Below are 19148 nucleotides of genomic sequence, written 5' to 3' on the forward strand. Positions count from 1 at the left end.
TGACCTGAACCCCATAGAAAACCTGTGGGGTGAACTGAAGAGGAGAGTCCACCAGCGTGGACTTCAGAATTTGAAGGATATGGAGAGATTCTGTATGGAGGAATGGTCTCAGATCCCTTGCCATGTGTTCTCCAACGTCATTATGCATTATAGGAGAAGACTCAGAGCTGTTGTCTTGGCAAAGGGAGGTTGTACAAATTATTGAATTAAAGGGTGCCAATAATTGTGCCACACATATATCTGACAAAAATATTAGTTTTATGGTAAAACTTGTGTTGTGTTTGCAATTGTTTTATATCCTTTAGAGGATATATTTTTGTGAATAGTTTGAATGAAAGATGAAAAGGATAAACAATAAAGACATATTTTTCACAGCCTTCTTTACTCATATTTACCAAGGGTGCCAATATTTTTGGTCACCACTGTATATCCAGATGCACAATATAGTCAAGCATACTTTCTGCATTACAAAGAGCCAGTTCTGGTGCTTGGATCACACTCTTGGAGCGATGCTGTACAGTCTCAGCAAAGCATGCCAGATCATGGAAGTCTGCTGCATCCTCTTTAACCTAGTGCAAGCTGGGGAATTTCCCCATGCAAATTGCAATCAGCCCTAATTTTGTGGGTGTGTTTGCACCATTACTGATTAACCTTATTTGAATTATTGTTTTAGTGAATCCAGTGCCAAAGCAATGCTATAATGTGTGTAAAGAAACAACACTATCAGCAGGGAGCAATTTATTCTCTGTGCATTCCACATTTTGTGTTTTATTTGTGGGAGAATATTCCCCTACAGAGGGTCTATATATACTGTACATCCAACCACAATATACAAGCCTCATGGGTAGGGAGCTTTATATTTAAAGAGGTTCTGTGGGGATTTATGGTAGAAAGGGAAATTGATTGCAGAAGAATAGACAGAGATGGCTCTTCTTAGTCAGAGAGATGATTGAAGTTGCTGGATCTGCTTGTTTGTGCTCTGACAGTAAATGTCACCCGGCATTCACCCTGAAAAAAACTCCCAACTCACGTGTTTGTGTATGTGTGGGATGAGTAACCTTTCACTGACAGTGGGGAAGAGTAGTAATTACCCTTAGCGGCAGGTCTCCTTGTGTGAGTCTGTCACCACAGCACAGTCTGTTAGCTCGATATCTGCACAGTGCTATTAAAGATGTGCCCTGACTGAGCCCTCTGTCCACCTGTCTATTCAAGCTGAACTACATGCTTTTGAGTGTTGTACAAAACACGTCCACCAATGAGCTTCTAGGGGAATGGATTTTGGTTTTGATTTTCTTCAGTTTGAGTTCTGATTGTGATAGTTGTACTTGCTGGATCCATTTCTTTTCTGTCAGATTTAAGACTTTATAATAATAATAATAATAATAACTTTATTTTTTAAAGCACCTTAAATCGTGGGGCCTTCACTACAGAAGCTCTATCACCTTTAGTTTTGTATCTGGATCTTGGAACAGCCAACAGTTCATGACAAGAAGAACTAACTGTTTCGTAAGGTCTTAAAAGTTCTGCTAAATTATCTGGAGCCAAACCATGTAATGATTTATATTTAATTAATACAATTTTAAAATCAACCCTAAAATGAATTGGTAACCAATGCAAAGAAGCTATAACGGGAGTAATATGACTAAAAGACCTAGTTCATGTCAAAAGTCTAGCTGCAGCATTTTGCACTGATTGAAGCCGTGCTAAATTGCATTGATTTAAAGTTGAAAACAGGGCATTACAATAATCAAGGCGAGATGAAATAAAAGTATATATAAGCTTCTTTATATCCCTAAAACTCAAAACAAATCTCACTTTGGAAATGTTCTGTAACTGATAAAAACAAGACTGAACTAACTTCCGTACATGATATTCAAAATTGGCATTTGTATCAAAATTGCTGAAACTTTGGGACCACCAGATTAAGTGCTGACTCATTCTAACTTTTTTTAAACCATGACCGATTATAACAACATCTGTTTTATCAGTATTTAACTGCAGAAAATTACAACCCGATCTCATGAAAAGTCGTACATAATTTACAAGTTGGCTATTTCGTATGGTCTCGAGCGATGTCGTTCGCATAAACTCGTACGACTTCATCACGTGCAAATTCCCGGATGTCTAATGCGGAAGTAAGTGTGAGTTCCGCGCACGAGGCATTAAGGACATACTTATTAATATTATGCTCTTACCCAAACACCTTATCTAAACTTAACCAATCAGTAGATTGTCTTATAAACATGATAGGAAGCTGTTGTGTGTGACAGAAGCAAGTAATTGTCACGCCTTAGATGGAAACGATGTCCAGCGACACCATTGGCTGTAGTGAATGTAGCACAAGTGCAGTCACACGATATCATACAAATTAGCCAAATTTAGAAAAGTCGTATGAATCCTGACGATTTCGTTGTGAGAATGTGTTGGAAATTACATGCTATCTAATTTTTTATACCTGCTATACAAGCTTGAAGAACATTTAAATTTGTCAGATCATTGGGATTTAACGACAAATACAACTGTAGGTCATCTGCATAGCAATATATGTAGATATGTAGTAATATATAGAAAAAAACAAAATTGACCCTAACAGGGATCCTTGTGGGACACCACAGTTTATTGTTGAAGAGGAGGACATCTTATCTCAAGCAGACACTACAAATTTCCTATTCGTCAAGTAGGAAACAAACCAATCTAAAGCCACCCCAGATATTCTAACCCATCTCTTCAGTGTATCCATTAAAACTGAATACTCAACTGTATCATACACTGCAGGTAAATCAAGCAACACTAAAATGGAGCACTCCCCAGCGTCCTCCGCCATCAATAAATCATTGGCCACCCTTACAAGGGCAGTTTTTGTACTATGGTTTTCTCTAAAACCTGACTGAAATTTCTCAAAAAAATATTGTTATCCTTCACTACCTCCAACAGTTTCTTTGCTACTGCTTTCTCTATAATTTTTTAGATGAAAGATAATTTTGAGATTGGTCTATAGTTATTAGCAACTGAAGGGGCTAATGTGAGCTTCTTCATAAGCAGTTGAACTATTGCAGTCTTAACTATTCTTGGACACATCCTGGCACAACCGAGCTATTTACTATAGTCAACAAAGTAGGGCCTAAAGTTCCAATAACGTTTTGGTGCAGATCCTCCCACTCTTAAAGAAAAACTTAAATGGTGGTTTAGTTTAGCTTCAGCTTAAGTTCATAAAGAAATTCTTTTCTTATCAAGAATAATTTTTTTCCCGTATTGGATTGTTGATGTATGGTTATTTGGAGATTAAAACACTGTCTTGATCTTGCATTTATAAGTTCTTTAGAACAGTGTATTGGTGTCTGGGTTCAGGAATAGTTCACTCAAGAAATTATATTTTGTCATTACTTACCGTCATGTTGTTCCAAACAGTGTTAATCTCGTCACTGACGAAATTACTGACAAAAGTGTTCGTTGACAAGAGGGTTTTTTTGTCAGTGGTAACAAAGACGAGATGAAAAAGAAGCATCATGACGATAATCAAACGGTTTTAATTGACAAGAAAAAAATTATTCTGCAAGATATTAACAATGCATTATCATGTTTTAGTTTTTTTAAAGAAAGACAAATCTAGAAAGAATTGATTCAAATAATCTAGTCAGAGTATGTTGGGGATTTCCCTGCTTGAGCTGCACAATGAACATTACTAAAGGATTAATTACCTCACTCACACTCATCATATATATATATATATATGAGATTGATCAGATATATCCACAACATAAACAAAATATTACATCTGCACAGACAATGCTACGAATGAACAGGTGAACTTGAACTAAGTTATGCGCTAGTCAAAATGCATTATTTTCGTTGTGAATACCCCATTTCCTTAACACACTACACGTAACGCAATATCTTAAGCTGTCTACACATTAGGGGTAACTTAAAAAGTAGCTAATTCCTCAGTATATTCATTTTATATATAAACACAAACAGAGAATTATTTTTTTTAATATATATTCAGTGCAGTGACAGTGGATAGTGATTCACTTTCAGGCTTAAAAAAAGATAGTCCATGTGACTCAAGGCTCATATTCCAAGTCTCCCGAAGAGATACGATAGGTTTGGTGTAGCTCAGGTTTTCAGGACAGTTTTCTCATGTTATTTTATCTTACATATTAAACATTAATCTTTCATTTTTTTATACATGTTTAAACAATTGCAAGTTTATGCAAATTTCAAAACATTTGAATACTTGATTAAAGTTTGTTCTGTTGCAGTTTGATGCATGTTTTTGTCATTTTGCCTCTCATCGACTAAGATGTTTGTTTGTTTGTTTTTTACTAAAATTATAGTAAAATTGACTAAAATGTATGAATATGACATGATGAAATATTGACTAAATTCAAAGGAAATTTTCATCAAAAGAAATTTTATGGCTAAAATAAAAAACTGTGTAAAAAATTAAATGGTTATGACCTGTATAACACAAAAGGAGATATTTAGCAGAATGTCCAAGCTGCGCTTTCCCGTACAGCGAAGGCAGACAGTGACCAGGGGCTGTTAAGCTTTAAAAACAAAACAAAATAAGCACAGTAAAAGTAGTCCATATGACTTGTGTGCTGTATTACAATACTTCAAAAGCCATAATATGACAGCTTTGTGTGAGGAACAGAGCGAAATGTAACAAATTGAAAAAAATTTAATCTTCCCTTCCCTCGTAGTTCTGAAATCTCATTCGCGTTTGCATATATTCAGACTTTGTTGTTTGAAGATGCATCACATCAGGTTTGATTTGAAAACCACATTGGTTTTTGTAAGTATCGTAACCGATCACAGCACGGTAAGTTTGTCCAAGCTGATGTACAAATGATATTTGAGAGTTATGGTGAAGGGTTATGATTTTGAGCGGATAACGACTTATGATTATTTCTGTCTGATAATTTACTCACCCTCATGTCGTTCCAAACTTGTATAAATGTATTACTTATGCAGAACACAAACAATGACAGTGGATAGTGATTCACTTTCAAGCTTCAAAAGAGGTAATCCATGCAACTCATGCCTCATATTCCAAGTCTTCTGAAGACATACGATAGGTTTTGGTGAGAAGCGATTTTAAATGTAAGTAATTTTTTAGTGAAAAGCCGGGAAGGGTTTAACACTAATAAAACACACAAAGACACAAACATTCCAACATGTAAATTTGCCACCTTGCCTGCCTGTCTTTGAGTATGTGCTGCCACAAACAACATTGCAAAGACTTATTAGCAGTGCCTGGAATGTTCCAGCTGTGTTTCCATTTAGATAACTGTTAGATAATATATGCTGGATTCTGTGCACAGTCAAATTATTTTCTGAAGTCTAATAAGGCGTCTGCAACTCTTCCCAGCGTTCAGTTCTTCTGCTGTCTGTTAGCCTCACGCATCCATTTCCCCAAGGCAGTGAGCTCATTTGGAAGGTTCCTACTGCTCACAGCTCACACGTCTGTCTCTCCAATTAGTTGCTCCATTCACTGCTGCCACATTATTACAGCCAAACACATTCTCTCTTTCTCTCTCCCTTGTAGAAACCACTGGTTTCAACCTGGTCTCATAGTATCATGTTACTATAGCTAAATTTTAGCTAAATTATTTACATGTCTCATACGTACAATAACAAAGAAATGTCCTGGTGAAAAAAACACTAGAGGTGCAACAACATGACTTTTATTCACTTTCACACAAAATCACGAGTAAAAGGTCACATTATCACTTCATAAACACTTTTTGCCCTGAAAATGCTATCTTATGACATCTAAACTCTTTTACTACAGTGCATGACTTGTAAGGCGATACATTTTAACATTTGCATTACATACCCAACCACATTTACAAGCTTGTTCAAGCGCAATCAAATTGTGTGGTAGCTCAACTGATAGAGTGTTGCACTTGCGATGCAAAGGACCTGACGACACATGAGCTGAAAGTGTCATAGACGCACCACAAAATGATGTGGTTACCTCAGCAATTGCGTTTTTCATCTCTCATTTGCTATTTATGACACCTTGTCTGTATGAGAAAACATTTAAATCGCTTTAAGTGCCACACACAGTGGACATTTTGCAAAAATGACGCCGTAGACACAAAGAGTGAGAAAATGAAATTTTGGGTATTAAAGGCTAGATTGTGTTTCATGTTAACTTACTCTTCTCACAGCACTATGCTGTACGTGAATGATAAATCAAATCATGCAGATTTTTGAGACGAGATGTGCTATCACGTTTCAAATCTATCAGACATAATAGGTGAAAAAATCTAGGCTTGGGGATCAATGCCTTTTTCACTCATCGATAATTGGAAGATTTTCCCGATGATTATAGAGATACTGTATATAGATTTTTTTCCCTTCATATATAAATAGGGCTGCTCATTGCACAATAGTCTTTGTCTCTTCAAACATATTTATAAACACAACTGTGGTAAACTGTGAGCAGCAGGGTAAATTAAAGGGGGTCGCACACCGGCCGCATCTGGCGAACGACATGATGCGTTCTAAAATTCAAAACATTTATTTATTTTTTACAAAGGTACGCACACACGCCGCAAACGCTCAGCGTCAACATTCTGAGTGCCACGGAGCGCAAGTCGCATAGTTTTTCATTAAATTCGACCCAAATCATTATCAAAGGACAAAGATTATTTGCTCTAGTTTAACTGGATGATATATTGTGTATGAGCCTATACAATGTATTTTCAGTAACAAGTATGTCTTATTGTGGTTTGACAGCTTGAATGAAAGACCTATTCATGGCTACAAACATAGAAATTGCATAATAAATGTTGCGCAGTTGCACCAGTTTCATTAACCTGCAAACTCATCAACGTCAGTTTGTTCATTCTTGAAGAAGTACAAAAACCTTTGTAATTTTGGACTGACATTTGCACCGCTTCAGCTCATCCTGTGTGTGTAATCGTGACCACGACAGGCTTCAGTAAATTTTATATCACCCTCTTGTGGTCTCTCAACCCTATTACACCACACGGTTAAACAAAGGCCAACAGAGTGAATTGGAAAGCACACAAATTGGGCTTCTAATTTAAATGTTGGCTAATTTTAATATATCGATGCCTTTGATTCCGTGTGTATATGTTGTGTTTTTCTCTGTTGTGTTTTTTCTTTAAATCAATAAAAAATGTTAATTACAAAATATATCGATGCCTCAAAAATATATCAATAAAATAAAATGCCGATCAATAATCGATATAACGATATTTTATGACATCCCTAAAAAAATCCCATACACTTACAGGAGGGACCCGAGCCATCTCTATCTTCTACCAAAATATCATAGAGACTTGGAGTGGGATTTTTTGATTCGGTGCAGTAAGCAACCACCCAGGACACACTAGCATCCACATAGCAATGCCCTGGCAACCACCCAGAACACCCTATGTTCTTATGTTTTTCAGAAAAAGAAAAGAAAAATCCAAATTAACTTGTAGTTTTTAATAATATATATCAGTCTGTTAGTCTTTGTTACTGCATATTTTTTGCTTCAGATTTTGCTGTGGTGTTGTTGTTTTGTTGTACACAGTCGTGTTTACGGGCTGTATTGCTCTATTTTTCTGCATTTCTCTCTGTCTGAATATGTAATGTCTCTCAATCTTTTCTCTCCAACACGTATAACTCAGTGTCTTGCGTCACTGTCTCAAGATCTCTCAACCTGTTGCATTTTTTTGTTTTTTTCTGTCTGACTGGATAACATTTTTTGAGTCTGCTATATCTCCCACTCTCTCTCTCTTGTTCACCCTTGTACCTAGAATTTGCATTTCATTTCACCTTTTATGCTGTTCTCTTTCTCTTAAGACTCCCGCAATCTTGTTTCCTTGTTCCGCAATCTCCATATCCTCCGTCACCCACAGATGTTCCGTATTGATGAGTCCACACTCTTTCTATAGTTGCTATGACAACCACACTTTTGTACATCCCTCTGCCTCCTTTCGTTTTTTGGAACATTTTTCCTTCCACTTCATTATGGTATAGCAAAGCTCTGAGTTTTGCCAAGATCCATCTGGCTTTGTGCCATGGATTTCTCTGCTGAATTGCTGTAGCTCAGTGTGACAGTCATATTGGTAGGGCCAGTTACATAATTTTACTAGATTATATAATTTAAATGAAACTATATGTTGGCCATAATTGTTGAAAAGCCTCTTACAAGCACTAGTGAAAGTAAGATATTGATATAAACAGTAGTGAAAACAGAAGGGGGGGTGGGAGGGTGGGGGCTTTCAGATGACGTAAAGACTTTTAGGCTACAGCAGTTACGTCATGTACGGGTTACGTAGCTGGCAAGTGTCGGACCAAAAGAAGAACATTGTCGGAAATGTTACAAATAATGAGCATGAGGAGAGTCAAACATCTGCTGAAGACAATGAATTTGTGGTGAAAAGAGGTCACACACCTTATGTAGGATTAAATCCTAAAAGGATTATACTTCTTGAGCTTACCCTGTGGAGTTTACTTGTTCAAAAACAAGTTATGTTTGCATTCATTCTTGAGGTCTAATAAACATGTGGAATGCATTTCTTTCCTCATTAATGGTATGAAATGTTTATCGTGATAATATTTTTGGTCATTTGCCCAGCCCTTCAGTCACATCATGCGAGAGACATGGTGGGCTGTGCATGCGCATGTCTCGTGTTCCCTATCTGTCACTCACTCGAAGTTGTGTCGATGTAGTGACACTAGGGGTCACTCTTGGGAGCCCGAGACACCTCTGGTCTTTGATAAAAGGCTAATGAAAATTGGCGAGTGGTATTTGCATGCCACTCCCCCGGACATACGGGTATAAAAGGGGCTGGTATTCAGTTCGCCGGGCTTCTGCCCAGGTTCAGCGGTGTCCACTTCACCTTGGTGAAGGACGAAAATGCTGCTACCTTGCACGGAGATCGCTACCCTCCTACGGAAGGGCGCGATAGAAACTGTCCCTCCAGCCAAGATGAAGAAGGGGTTTTACAGCTCCTACTTCATCATACTGAAAAAAGGCAGTGGGTTGCGGCCAATCTTGGACCTGTGAGTACTGACCTGGGCTTTACACAGACTCCTGTACAAGATACGGATGCAAAAACACATTCTGGCGAGTGTCCGGCATCAAGATTGGTTTGTGGCGGTAGACCTGAAGGATGCGTACCACATCACGATCCTTCCTCGACACAGACCCTTCCTGCGGTTTGCATTCGAGGGTCAGGCGTATCAGTACAAAGTCCTCCCTTTCGGCCTGTCTCTGTCTCCTTGCGTCTTTACGAAGGTCGCAGAGGCTGCCCTTGCCCCGTTAAGGGAGGTGGGCATTCGCATTCGCAAATATCTCAATGACTGGCTAATCCTAGCTCACTCTCGAGACATGTTGTGCGCACACAGGGACCTGGTGCTCTCGCACCTCAGCCGACTAGGGCTTCGGGTCAACTGGGAAAAGAGCAAGCTCCTCCCGGTTCAGAGCATCTCTTTTCTCGGTTTGGAGTTGGACTCAGTCTTCTTGACGGCGCACATTACAAATGAGCGCGCCCAGTTGGTGCTTGCCTGTTTGAAGGCGTTCAAACAGAAAACAGCGGTTCCACTGAAACTTTTTCAGAGGCTCCTGGGGCATATGGCAACCTCGGCGGTGGCCACCCCGCTCGGGTTGATGTATATGAGGCCACTTCAGCACTGGCTCCAGACTTGAGTCCCGAGATGGGCATGGCGCCACGGGACATATCGCGTGGTCATCACGCCAGTCTGTCACCGTCTTTTCAGCCCTTGGACCGACCTCTCATTTCTATGGGCAGGTGTTCCTCTAGAACTGGTCTCCAGGTGTGTCGTGGTCACGACAGATGCCTCCAAAATGGGCTGGGGCGCTGTTTGCAATGGACACGCAGCCGCTGGCCTCTGGACGGGTCCGCGACTGCATTGGCACATCAACTGCCTCGAGTTGTTGGCAATTCTGCTCGCCCTGCAGAGGTTTCGGCCATTGATCCAGGGCAAGCACGTGTTAGTTCAGACAGACAACACGGCATCGGTAGCATATGTCAACCGCCAAGGCGGTCTGCACTCTCGTTGTATGTCACAACTTGCCCGCCGTCTCCTCCTCTGGAGTCAGCAGCACTTCAAGTCGCTGCAAGCCACTCACATCCCGGGCAACCTCAACACTACAGCGGACGCGCTGTCACAACAGGTTACCCTCAGGGGAGAGTGGAGACTCCACCCTCAGGTGGTCCAGCTGATTTGGAGTCGATTCGACAGGCACAGGTGGACCTGTTCGCCTCCCAAGAATCCTCCCACTGCCTGCTCTGGTACGCCCTGACCGAAGCCCCCCTCGGCATAGACGTGCTGGCACACAGCTGGCCCCCTGGCCTATGCAAATATTGTTTATATAAATACATATAATGTTTCCCCCAGTGTGCCTGCTTGCACAGACCCTGTGCAAGGTCAGGGAGGACGAGGAGCAGGTCATCCTGGTAGCACCCTACTGGCCCACCCAAACGTGGTTCTCGGACCTCACGCTCCTTGCGACAGCTCCCCCATGGCGAATTCCCCTGAGGAAGGACCTTCTTTCTCAAGGACGGGGCACCCGCGACCAGACCTCTGGAATCTTCATGTCTGGCCCCTGGACGGGACGTGGAAGACCTAAGCGGTGGTAGACACGATCACTCAGGCTAGGGCCCCCTCTACGAGGTGCCTGTATGCCTTTAAGTGGCATCTGTTCGCTAAGTGGTGTTCTTACCGATGCGAAGACCCCCAGAGATGCGCAGTCAGATCAGTGCTTTCCTTCCTGCAGGAGAGATTGGAAGGGAGGCTGTCCCCTTCCACCTTGAAGGTGTACGTTGCCGCCATAGCAGCACACCATGACGCAGTCGACGGTAAGTCCTTAGGGAAGCACGACCTGATCATCAGGTTCCTAAGAGGAGGCTGAATCCCTCCAGACCACACCTCGTTCCCTCATCGGACCTCTCTGTAGTTCTTCAGGGTCTACAGAGAGCCCCCTTTGAGCCTTTGCAGTCAGCCAATCTTAAGGCACTCTCCTTGAAGACTGCCCACCTGATTGCGCTCACTTCCATCAAGAGGGTAGGTGACCTGCAAGCGTTCTCTGTCAACAAAACGTGCCTGGAATTCGGTCTGGGTTACTCTCACGTGATCCTGAGACCCCGACCGGGCTATGTGCCCAAGGTTCCCACCACCCCTTTAGGGACCAGGTGGTGAACCTGCAAGCGCTGCCTCAGGAGGAGGCAGACCCAGCCCTGTTGTTGCACGCTTTACGCATCTATTTGGATCGCACGCAGAGCTTTAGAATCTCTGAGCAGCTCTTTGTCTACTTTGGTGCACAGCGGAAAGGAAGCGCTGTCTCCAAGCAGAGGATCGCCCACTGGCTCATTGACGCCATAACTATGGCATGTCTCGCCCAGGACATGCCGCCCCAGTAGGGCTACGAGCCCATTCTACCAGGGGTGTAGCGGCTTCCTGGGCCCTGGCCAGGGGTGCCTCTCTAACAGACATTTGCAGAGCAGCAGGCTGGGCAACACCCAACACCTTTGCAATGTTCTACAACCTCTGGGTGGAACTGGTTTTGTCCCTGGTAGCGGCACGCAACACAAGCGGATAAGCCCGGGATAGCCGGCCGGGTGTATTGCTTGCACATAGCGCCTTCCACCTCCTTTTGAGCTGAAGACGTGCGCCATTAATTCCCAGTAGTGTTCACAAGTTTGTTCCCTGGTTGACTTCCTCTGAGCCCTGTGGCAGTCGAGTTTTCGGAGAGATTCGCTGCCGGCCCAGTACACGTGCTAACTAAGAGTCCTGTTCTGGGGTAGGTGCTCCGCATGTGGCGGTTCCCTGTAAGGCTAACCCCATGCGATATATATCTTCTGCTAGTTCATTTCCCTGTTGGCAAACTGGGCCCCTCTGCCCCAGTCTCCATGTTTGTAGTAACTCCTACCCCTTTGGGCAGGATCTACCTTGAAGACTCTCCACATGGTCGGAAAGACCATGTGATGTATCCTTCCACTTAAATACCCCCCCCTCTCTTTGGGCGAGGTGTGGTCTCTGCTGTGTCTTCCCCTTGGTAGGGACACCCCCCGACTAGACCTGGCGGCCCAGTCGGATAATCCCCCTTCTTTTTTAGGGAGTGGAAAAAAGAAGGGGGAAAAGAGGCCACGACTGGGTTAGCCTGTCTCTATCTTTTGGGTAGTCAACTTGTCCCCAAAGGGCCGTTCGACACTATGTTGGGGGAGGTTACGTGTCGACCTGGTGTGCTGGCTATGAGGCACACAGTAGTCTGCCCACCACACACCGCCAGTTCACGTAACACAGTTCAGCCAATTGTGGCGTTTCGTACAGGGACCCCTAGTGTCACTACATCGACACAACGTCGAGTGAGTGACAGATAGGGAACATCATGGTTACTTGTGTAACCTCCGTTCCCTGATGGAGGGAACGAGACTTTGTGTCCCTCCTGCCACAACGCTGAACTACCCGCTGAAATGGCCGGACCTTATTTCAGCTCCTCAGCATAAAACCTGAATGAGTGGTTGCATACCAGCTCCTTTTATACCCATATGTCCAGGAGAGTGGCATGCAAATACCACTCGCCAATTTTCATTGGCCTTTTATCAAAGACCAGAGGTGTCTCGGGCTCCCAAGAGTGACCCCTAGTGTCACTACATCGACACAACGTCTCGTTCTCTCCATCAGGGAATGGAGGTTACACAAGTAACCATGACGTTTTTCATATGGGGTTCCGTTAACTCATGGAGTCGAAGATATGAGCTGCGTGTCATCTGAAGATCCAGCCGCTGCCTTCCACCGGAGCTGCTCACATCAGTTTTATGGTCAGGGCTAGGGATACCACTTTGTGTGTTTTTGACGGTTAGATTACCGTCTGAGAAATAATAGCCATTAACCGGTTTTACAGAAAAAAATATATCTCCGTAATCTCTCTTCAGAATGTAATTGCTTGCTCTGCCTCTTAAATTACTTTCCTTATCGGCTGACGTTATAGCTATTGAGGTATTGTTTTAGGCTGCTGTTGTAGGCAATGCAGTCTTTCTAAAATCTTGCCAACAGGTAATGCAGTAATTTAATACCAGTTAACACTAATTTAATAAAGGTTACAGCAATAAATTGTGTTGTGTTAATTTGATATTATTGTAAATTGGTATATGTCTCATCACTGTCACGACTGCTATGTTGATTGGAACTGCACCCAAGAATTTCACACACTGTTGCACTTGTGTATATGGCTGTGTGACAAAGTGATTTGATTTGATTTTTTTATTTGAATAATAGCAAATAAAAATAGATTTGATTAAGAAGCATTCCCACTGTCTCAGCTCACATTCAGGGTATGCTCACTTTTCTTGGTCCAGTCAGTTGATAAAATCAAGTAAAATGCTGTTTCATGTTGACTCTAAGCAAAAGTCTCCATTTGATCTCCATTTAGGGCCTATTTAAGGCTATACTATACGTCATACACGCAAAATCAGTGGGCATGGTCATGAAGTTTTGGTATTTTCATGCAAGTATGCACTAAGTCTTCGGCATAAGTGGGTTGGCGAAATCTTGCGCGTAAAGTGCAAGCAACATAAATCAAGACAGCCCATTCATAAGACGTTGATATGTAACTAGAGAAAAATAGACATATTGACCATTTGTGTTTTACGTTATTTTGCACATTGACTGCATCCTTCTTGAATATCAGGTACAGTATGTCTCTATAACACAGTCTTTATATACAGTATGTTTGAAAAAGGCGGTGTTCGTCAGGAATAATTGGATGTAGGCTCCTAAATTATAGAGCATGTAAATAAAATTAATCATACAACACCACGGCTAGTATTAATTGTAATTGTCAGGGACATCATTTGATGTGCCATTGTACTAATTCTAAAGTTTGAACATGCACTTTATTAGCACCTGCTATTAAATTGATGTGGTCTTATGCGCAATTACTTATTTCTCACAAAAATAGCAAATTAGGCTTTGTGCTACTTAATTTACAGTACAGGGACCACCCATATATTTTTGCAAGTACACCCACAGTTTACACGCATACGCCCACAGATAGCATGAACATTCCCATACATGCCAAGTTCGCGTTGCCGAGGCACCGAAATTGTATAAAACGTTGCGCACAGTCATAGCGCAAAGTAATGCGCCTAATGCAGGTAGGCCCTTAATCTCATTGCGGTCCATTTTATTATTTCTTATTCTCAAAATCCCATTTGTGAAATTTCTGTGCTCTGGGTTTTCCTGTGATATTCATGTATTTCTGTGTGATGAGGAGGATGGCGTGGCTGGGCCATAAAGATGGACGCCCGGTGCTGAATCAGCCCAATCAGCCGGGAGAGGGATAAAGAGGAGCCGGGACGAGGAGGGGGGCGTGGCCGGGCCGTGATGACGCACACCTGGCGCTGAGTTGACTAATCAGTGGGAGAGAGATAAGGGGGGCCAGAGAAGCCAGTTAGAGAGAGAGAGAGATGCACGAAGCTGTGTGTGTGCGTCTTTGTTTGTTTTGCAGTTTCCCATCTTAAGGACCTCGTTACATTCTGATTGTCTGTACTTTACTACACACTTTTTTGTTGGACTAGATGAGTCTGATGGAGGCTCAACTTAAAAAGGTCTCATGTTATGCTGCAACATATTTTGCTGCACCATGTGTCCAGATCTTAAAGTGCTAACGTCTTGGTTTCCTAAAGCCACATGGGTAAATATCCATACATTTAGGTTCAGACACTCTTATTCAAACAAATTGGGGGGTGATAAATGACAGTGTAGTGGACACAGACAGCATCCGCAGTTTGAATAATCACATTTCAGTCTGAGCTTTCTGAGTTTCATATTCAAATACCAACATCACAGGTGCTGATATATGTACATGTTTACCCAGTGAAAACCATCTCCCCAAAGATAACTGGGAAACTAAAAGAAAAAAACACCTCTGTTGTCTCTCACAATTGCCTCAAATACATGTAGTGTGGTTGTAACTGTTCAGAAATGTCATTTAGGTGTAATAAAGCCTGGCATTGTGTAATTTACTGTCCTTGGTTTAGTTCTCTTGGGTGTTTGTGCTTGCATGTGTTCTCAAGATCTCGTCAGAGCCAACAGTCATGTCATAATCTCATTTTTCTGCTCTCCTCTAATATATTGGAGGCAAAAGTCCCATAAATAAAATGTGATTTTTTATGTGGTGCTTGCACCTACAGTGCCACAATGCTAGGATGTTGTGGGTGGTTGCCAGGGCATTGCTATGCAGTTAATAGGTGTTCTGAGTGGTCATTTGGATGTTGCCATGTGGTTGCTAGGGTGTTCTGGGATTTTTTTAAGTGGTTGCTTACTGGCCCAAGTCAAAAGAGCCAACCCCCTTATGATATTGTGGTCTCTAGATACGGCAATGGGAGTCTGTGGGATTCTTTTCACCCATTTTATCATCTGCCAGATGAAAATAGTCTGTCTCAGTGCTTTGAAAAGTAATAGCACACCTCGCATCAACAAGCCACATGATTTGAGGTATGATTCATGTCTGTTGAACAAATGAAAGAGTTACATGCTGAATTTTTAAGAAGTTTTCCAGGTTCAATACAACTTCAGCTCAATCGAAAAAATCCATTCATTTTCTATTCCCACTTATCCTATGTAGGGTCGCAGGGTGGGGTGTAGCCTATCCCAGCATATCTTGGGCCAAAGGCAGGGACACACCCTGGTCAGGTGGCCAGTCCATAACAGGGCTAAAACACACTGACAGACAAACACATTCACATTCACACTCTCACTCACGCAGGCAATTTTTGAGTCTCCAATTCATTTAACCAGCATGCCTTTGGACTTTCGGGTAAACCGGAGCAATTAGCAGAAGCCCACGCCAACATGGAGAGAACATGCAAACTCCACACAGAAAAGCAAAAATCGAGGTTACAGTGAGGCACTTACAATGGAAATGAATGGGGACAATTTTTGGAGGGTTTAAAGGCAGAAATGTGAAGCTATAATTTTATTAAAGCACTTAAATTTCTATTTTTTTATTTTTTTGGATTTTCTCCCCTTTTCTCTGCAATTTGGTATGCCCAATTCCCAATGCATTCTAGGTCCTCATGGTGGCATAGTGACTTGCCTCAATCCGGGTGGCAAGGACGAATCTCAGTTGCCTCTGCGTCTGAGACTGCCAATCTGCGCATCTTATCACATAGCTTGTTGAGTGCGTTACCACGGAGACCTAGCATGTGTGGAGGCTTCACGCTATTCTCCGCGACATCCATGCATAACTCACCACGCGCCCCACCGAGAGCGAGAACCACATTATAGTGACCACAAGGAGGTTACCCCAACATGACTCTACCCCCCCTAGCAACCGGGCCAATTGGTTGCTTAGGAAGCCTGACTGGAGTCACTCAGCACGCCCTGGACTTGAACTTGTGACTCCAGGTGTGGTAGTCAGCATCTTTACTTGCTGAGCTACCCAGGCCCGCTTAAACTCTTACATTAATTATTCTGTTAAAACTTGTGGAGTATTTGAGCTATAAAGTTATTTAAATCGTCATTATTAAAATCATTTTAAGGTTCCGGTGTTTCATTGTCATGATAACGAAGTTGTAAAATTGGCTATAAAGTAACTTTACACAGAAAGTGATAGTAAGTGATTTTATCACACTAAAATCATGTTAACACACATATTGTTTACGTTTTGTGGCTACACTTTTTAAACAGTGAGCATTTTAATGTTTACGGATTGGCCCCATTCACTTCCATTGTAAGTGCCTCACTGTAACCCAGTGTATAATCTGTTTTTTTTATTTATTTTTTTAAGAAAAGGAGGGTCCAGTCTAAATAAATTTTTGTGGTAATCAACATTATGCCACAAATGCTGTCAATTGAGCTTAACTTCTATTGATCCTGGAATATTCCTTTAATACTTAGTAAACACCACTAACAACTCCAGTTCTCAGTATCTGAACATTTTGTTAAGTTATTTTTCAGTAACAGCATTTACATTAAAGTTGAAATACACATTGGAGCAGGCAAAGCAGGATGTTTTTCAGCACTTCTTCTGAAACAGCACAGAAGGAATGTGTGAAAAGGCAAGAAGAAAATGACGGACAGTGTGTGGAATGCTGCCATGTTTCCTTGCACACACTCCTGCTGGTCATCGAATTACACTCTTGCTATGATGAAGTTCTCTTAAATACTGTCAATATGGTATCTAGAGAGCTAGTAATCTAATAAAAGTAATCTAATTTAAGCTCCAACTATTGTGAGTTTAATGCTAGTATGTAATAATAATTTGTGCACTTCACATTTCCAGATGAATCTGATTTCCGGAGCATTCCATGATGGAATCATGCTGTATTCTCATGCCCTAAACGAGACGCTGGATTATTTGGGTGTGCGGCCCCCAGGGGATGTGGTCACTAAGAGGATGTGGAATCGCACCTACCATGGTCAGTCCTGCTTAAAATGACCCAAAAGGTCTTTTTCACACCGCAAAGCAGCACATTTTTTTTTTCAGCATCCATATTAACAGGTTGGAGCATTCAAACTAATTGTAAAGTTTCAGCACTCAGCCTAATTTCTTCACGTGGCACTTTGAAAATACTCTAAAATAGTCTTTTTATGGCTCAAATCACACTCAAAATTGTGGATTACACTTCTCACCCATTGTTTGAAAAAAGTTGTCTGTTGAACAAGTCTCACACACAGTGACAGGTACACAAAGAGCTTCCACTCTATAAATCTGACTGATTCCAGATACACAGTTTATATTCTGAAATTTAAATTCTGAAATGCTTCTGTTAACCACTTTATAAATACTGAACGTAGATACTTAGAAATCACAGCCTGTGATTCATGGCATTATTCATTTTTTCAAGGGTTGTTGGGTTAACACTCTCACAAGGATACATTGATCTACAGTACCAACATTTATCTGTGCATGGAATCTGTGAAGTCTTCAGGATTCCATGAAGCCTTGGTTATCTTTGAACTTCATTTCAAGCCTTGGTTATCCTTAGATTTTATTATTTATTTATTTTTGGGTGTCATTCACACAATAGTTAATGTACTGTAGTGACAATTATATTGGCGTAATGCTTTTGTCCCTACTTTTGTATTCACCATCTCTCGAACATGTGATAGCGTCATCCAAACACATCATAACATCTCAAGATAAATGAGGCTTTTTATTGAATGTTAGGTTTGGACATTTGATACTGGTGTTGTGGCCATTTACAGTATTTATTTGCTAAGTAGCTGTGTAATAAGTGGGATAATGTATAGTCAGACAATTAATGCAAAAAAATAGTTGAGTTCAGTGTCTTTTTTTTCACATACAGTAATAATATCATTTTTACCTCAGATCAGTATGTCCATGTATATATTTATTTGGTGAGTAACCCTGTAATGGTTTTTTTGCGGTTATAATTGTCTAACTGACATTATCCCTTCCTCTGATCAGCAAATTTGTTCTAGGTATCATCCATTAATAGAGGTAATGCAAAGCCCTCGTGTTCTTTAAAGCACCAGTCTACACTTGAATAAAAAGTTATTTGTGGAACTTAAAAAGTTTGTTGTAGTAACAGACTGTAAAACCCTTCCTTTTTGATTCTAATTAGAAATTTTTACTTTTTAAGAGAAGGGACCAGCATGGAAATTAATTTTGGTCACTGGGATCAGCATGTGGATGTTTAGTAGGTCCACTTCTGATAAGTCATGTGGAGATGTCCTGCTGCTGCTGAAGATGTCTTTATCTATAGGTAGCAGCTTCAGATCTCCAAAAGGAGATTTCTAGGCAAGAAATGTCTAAGAAATGTTTGAGTTTTTTTTAGTTTTTTTTTTTAAGAAACAAGGCACTAACAGAGGAAAAAAAATAAATGCTTGTCTGTCATCGTCTTCCATCCTTTCTTTCTGTCTGTAACGAACTGTAAAGTACACAAGCAAACAATCCAAATCGGCAGGCAAATAGAGGTAGTTAAGCAGGCGGTATAATCCAATAAACCAAAAAGACAGTCCAACAAGGCAAACAAAACAAAGGGGTATCCAAAAGGCAGTAAATCCAGGAAAACAGGCAATGGTCATAACAAGAGAACAATCAGCAATGGCAATGGAAAAATGCTTGGTAAGGCGGGGTAAACTGGCAATACTTCGCAGAGTCAAAATGGAACAACATGGTATTT

General features: G+C 41.4%; 1 protein-coding gene across 1 annotated transcript in view; it reads left to right on the forward strand.

Moving 5' to 3' along the window:
* The window catches only part of LOC127425577 (atrial natriuretic peptide receptor 1-like), a 184632-nt gene that overhangs the window by 62763 nt on the left and 102721 nt on the right, over positions 1-19148 (forward strand). Inside the window, exon 5 of the mRNA XM_051671711.1 lies at positions 17282-17417. Within this exon, the coding sequence (XP_051527671.1) occupies positions 17282-17417 (136 nt within the window). The remainder of the gene's footprint in view (positions 1-17281; positions 17418-19148) is intronic.

Source organism: Myxocyprinus asiaticus, chromosome 34 (assembly GCF_019703515.2).
Source record: "Myxocyprinus asiaticus isolate MX2 ecotype Aquarium Trade chromosome 34, UBuf_Myxa_2, whole genome shotgun sequence".
In the NCBI taxonomy this organism is placed as follows: domain Eukaryota; kingdom Metazoa; phylum Chordata; class Actinopteri; order Cypriniformes; family Catostomidae; genus Myxocyprinus; species Myxocyprinus asiaticus.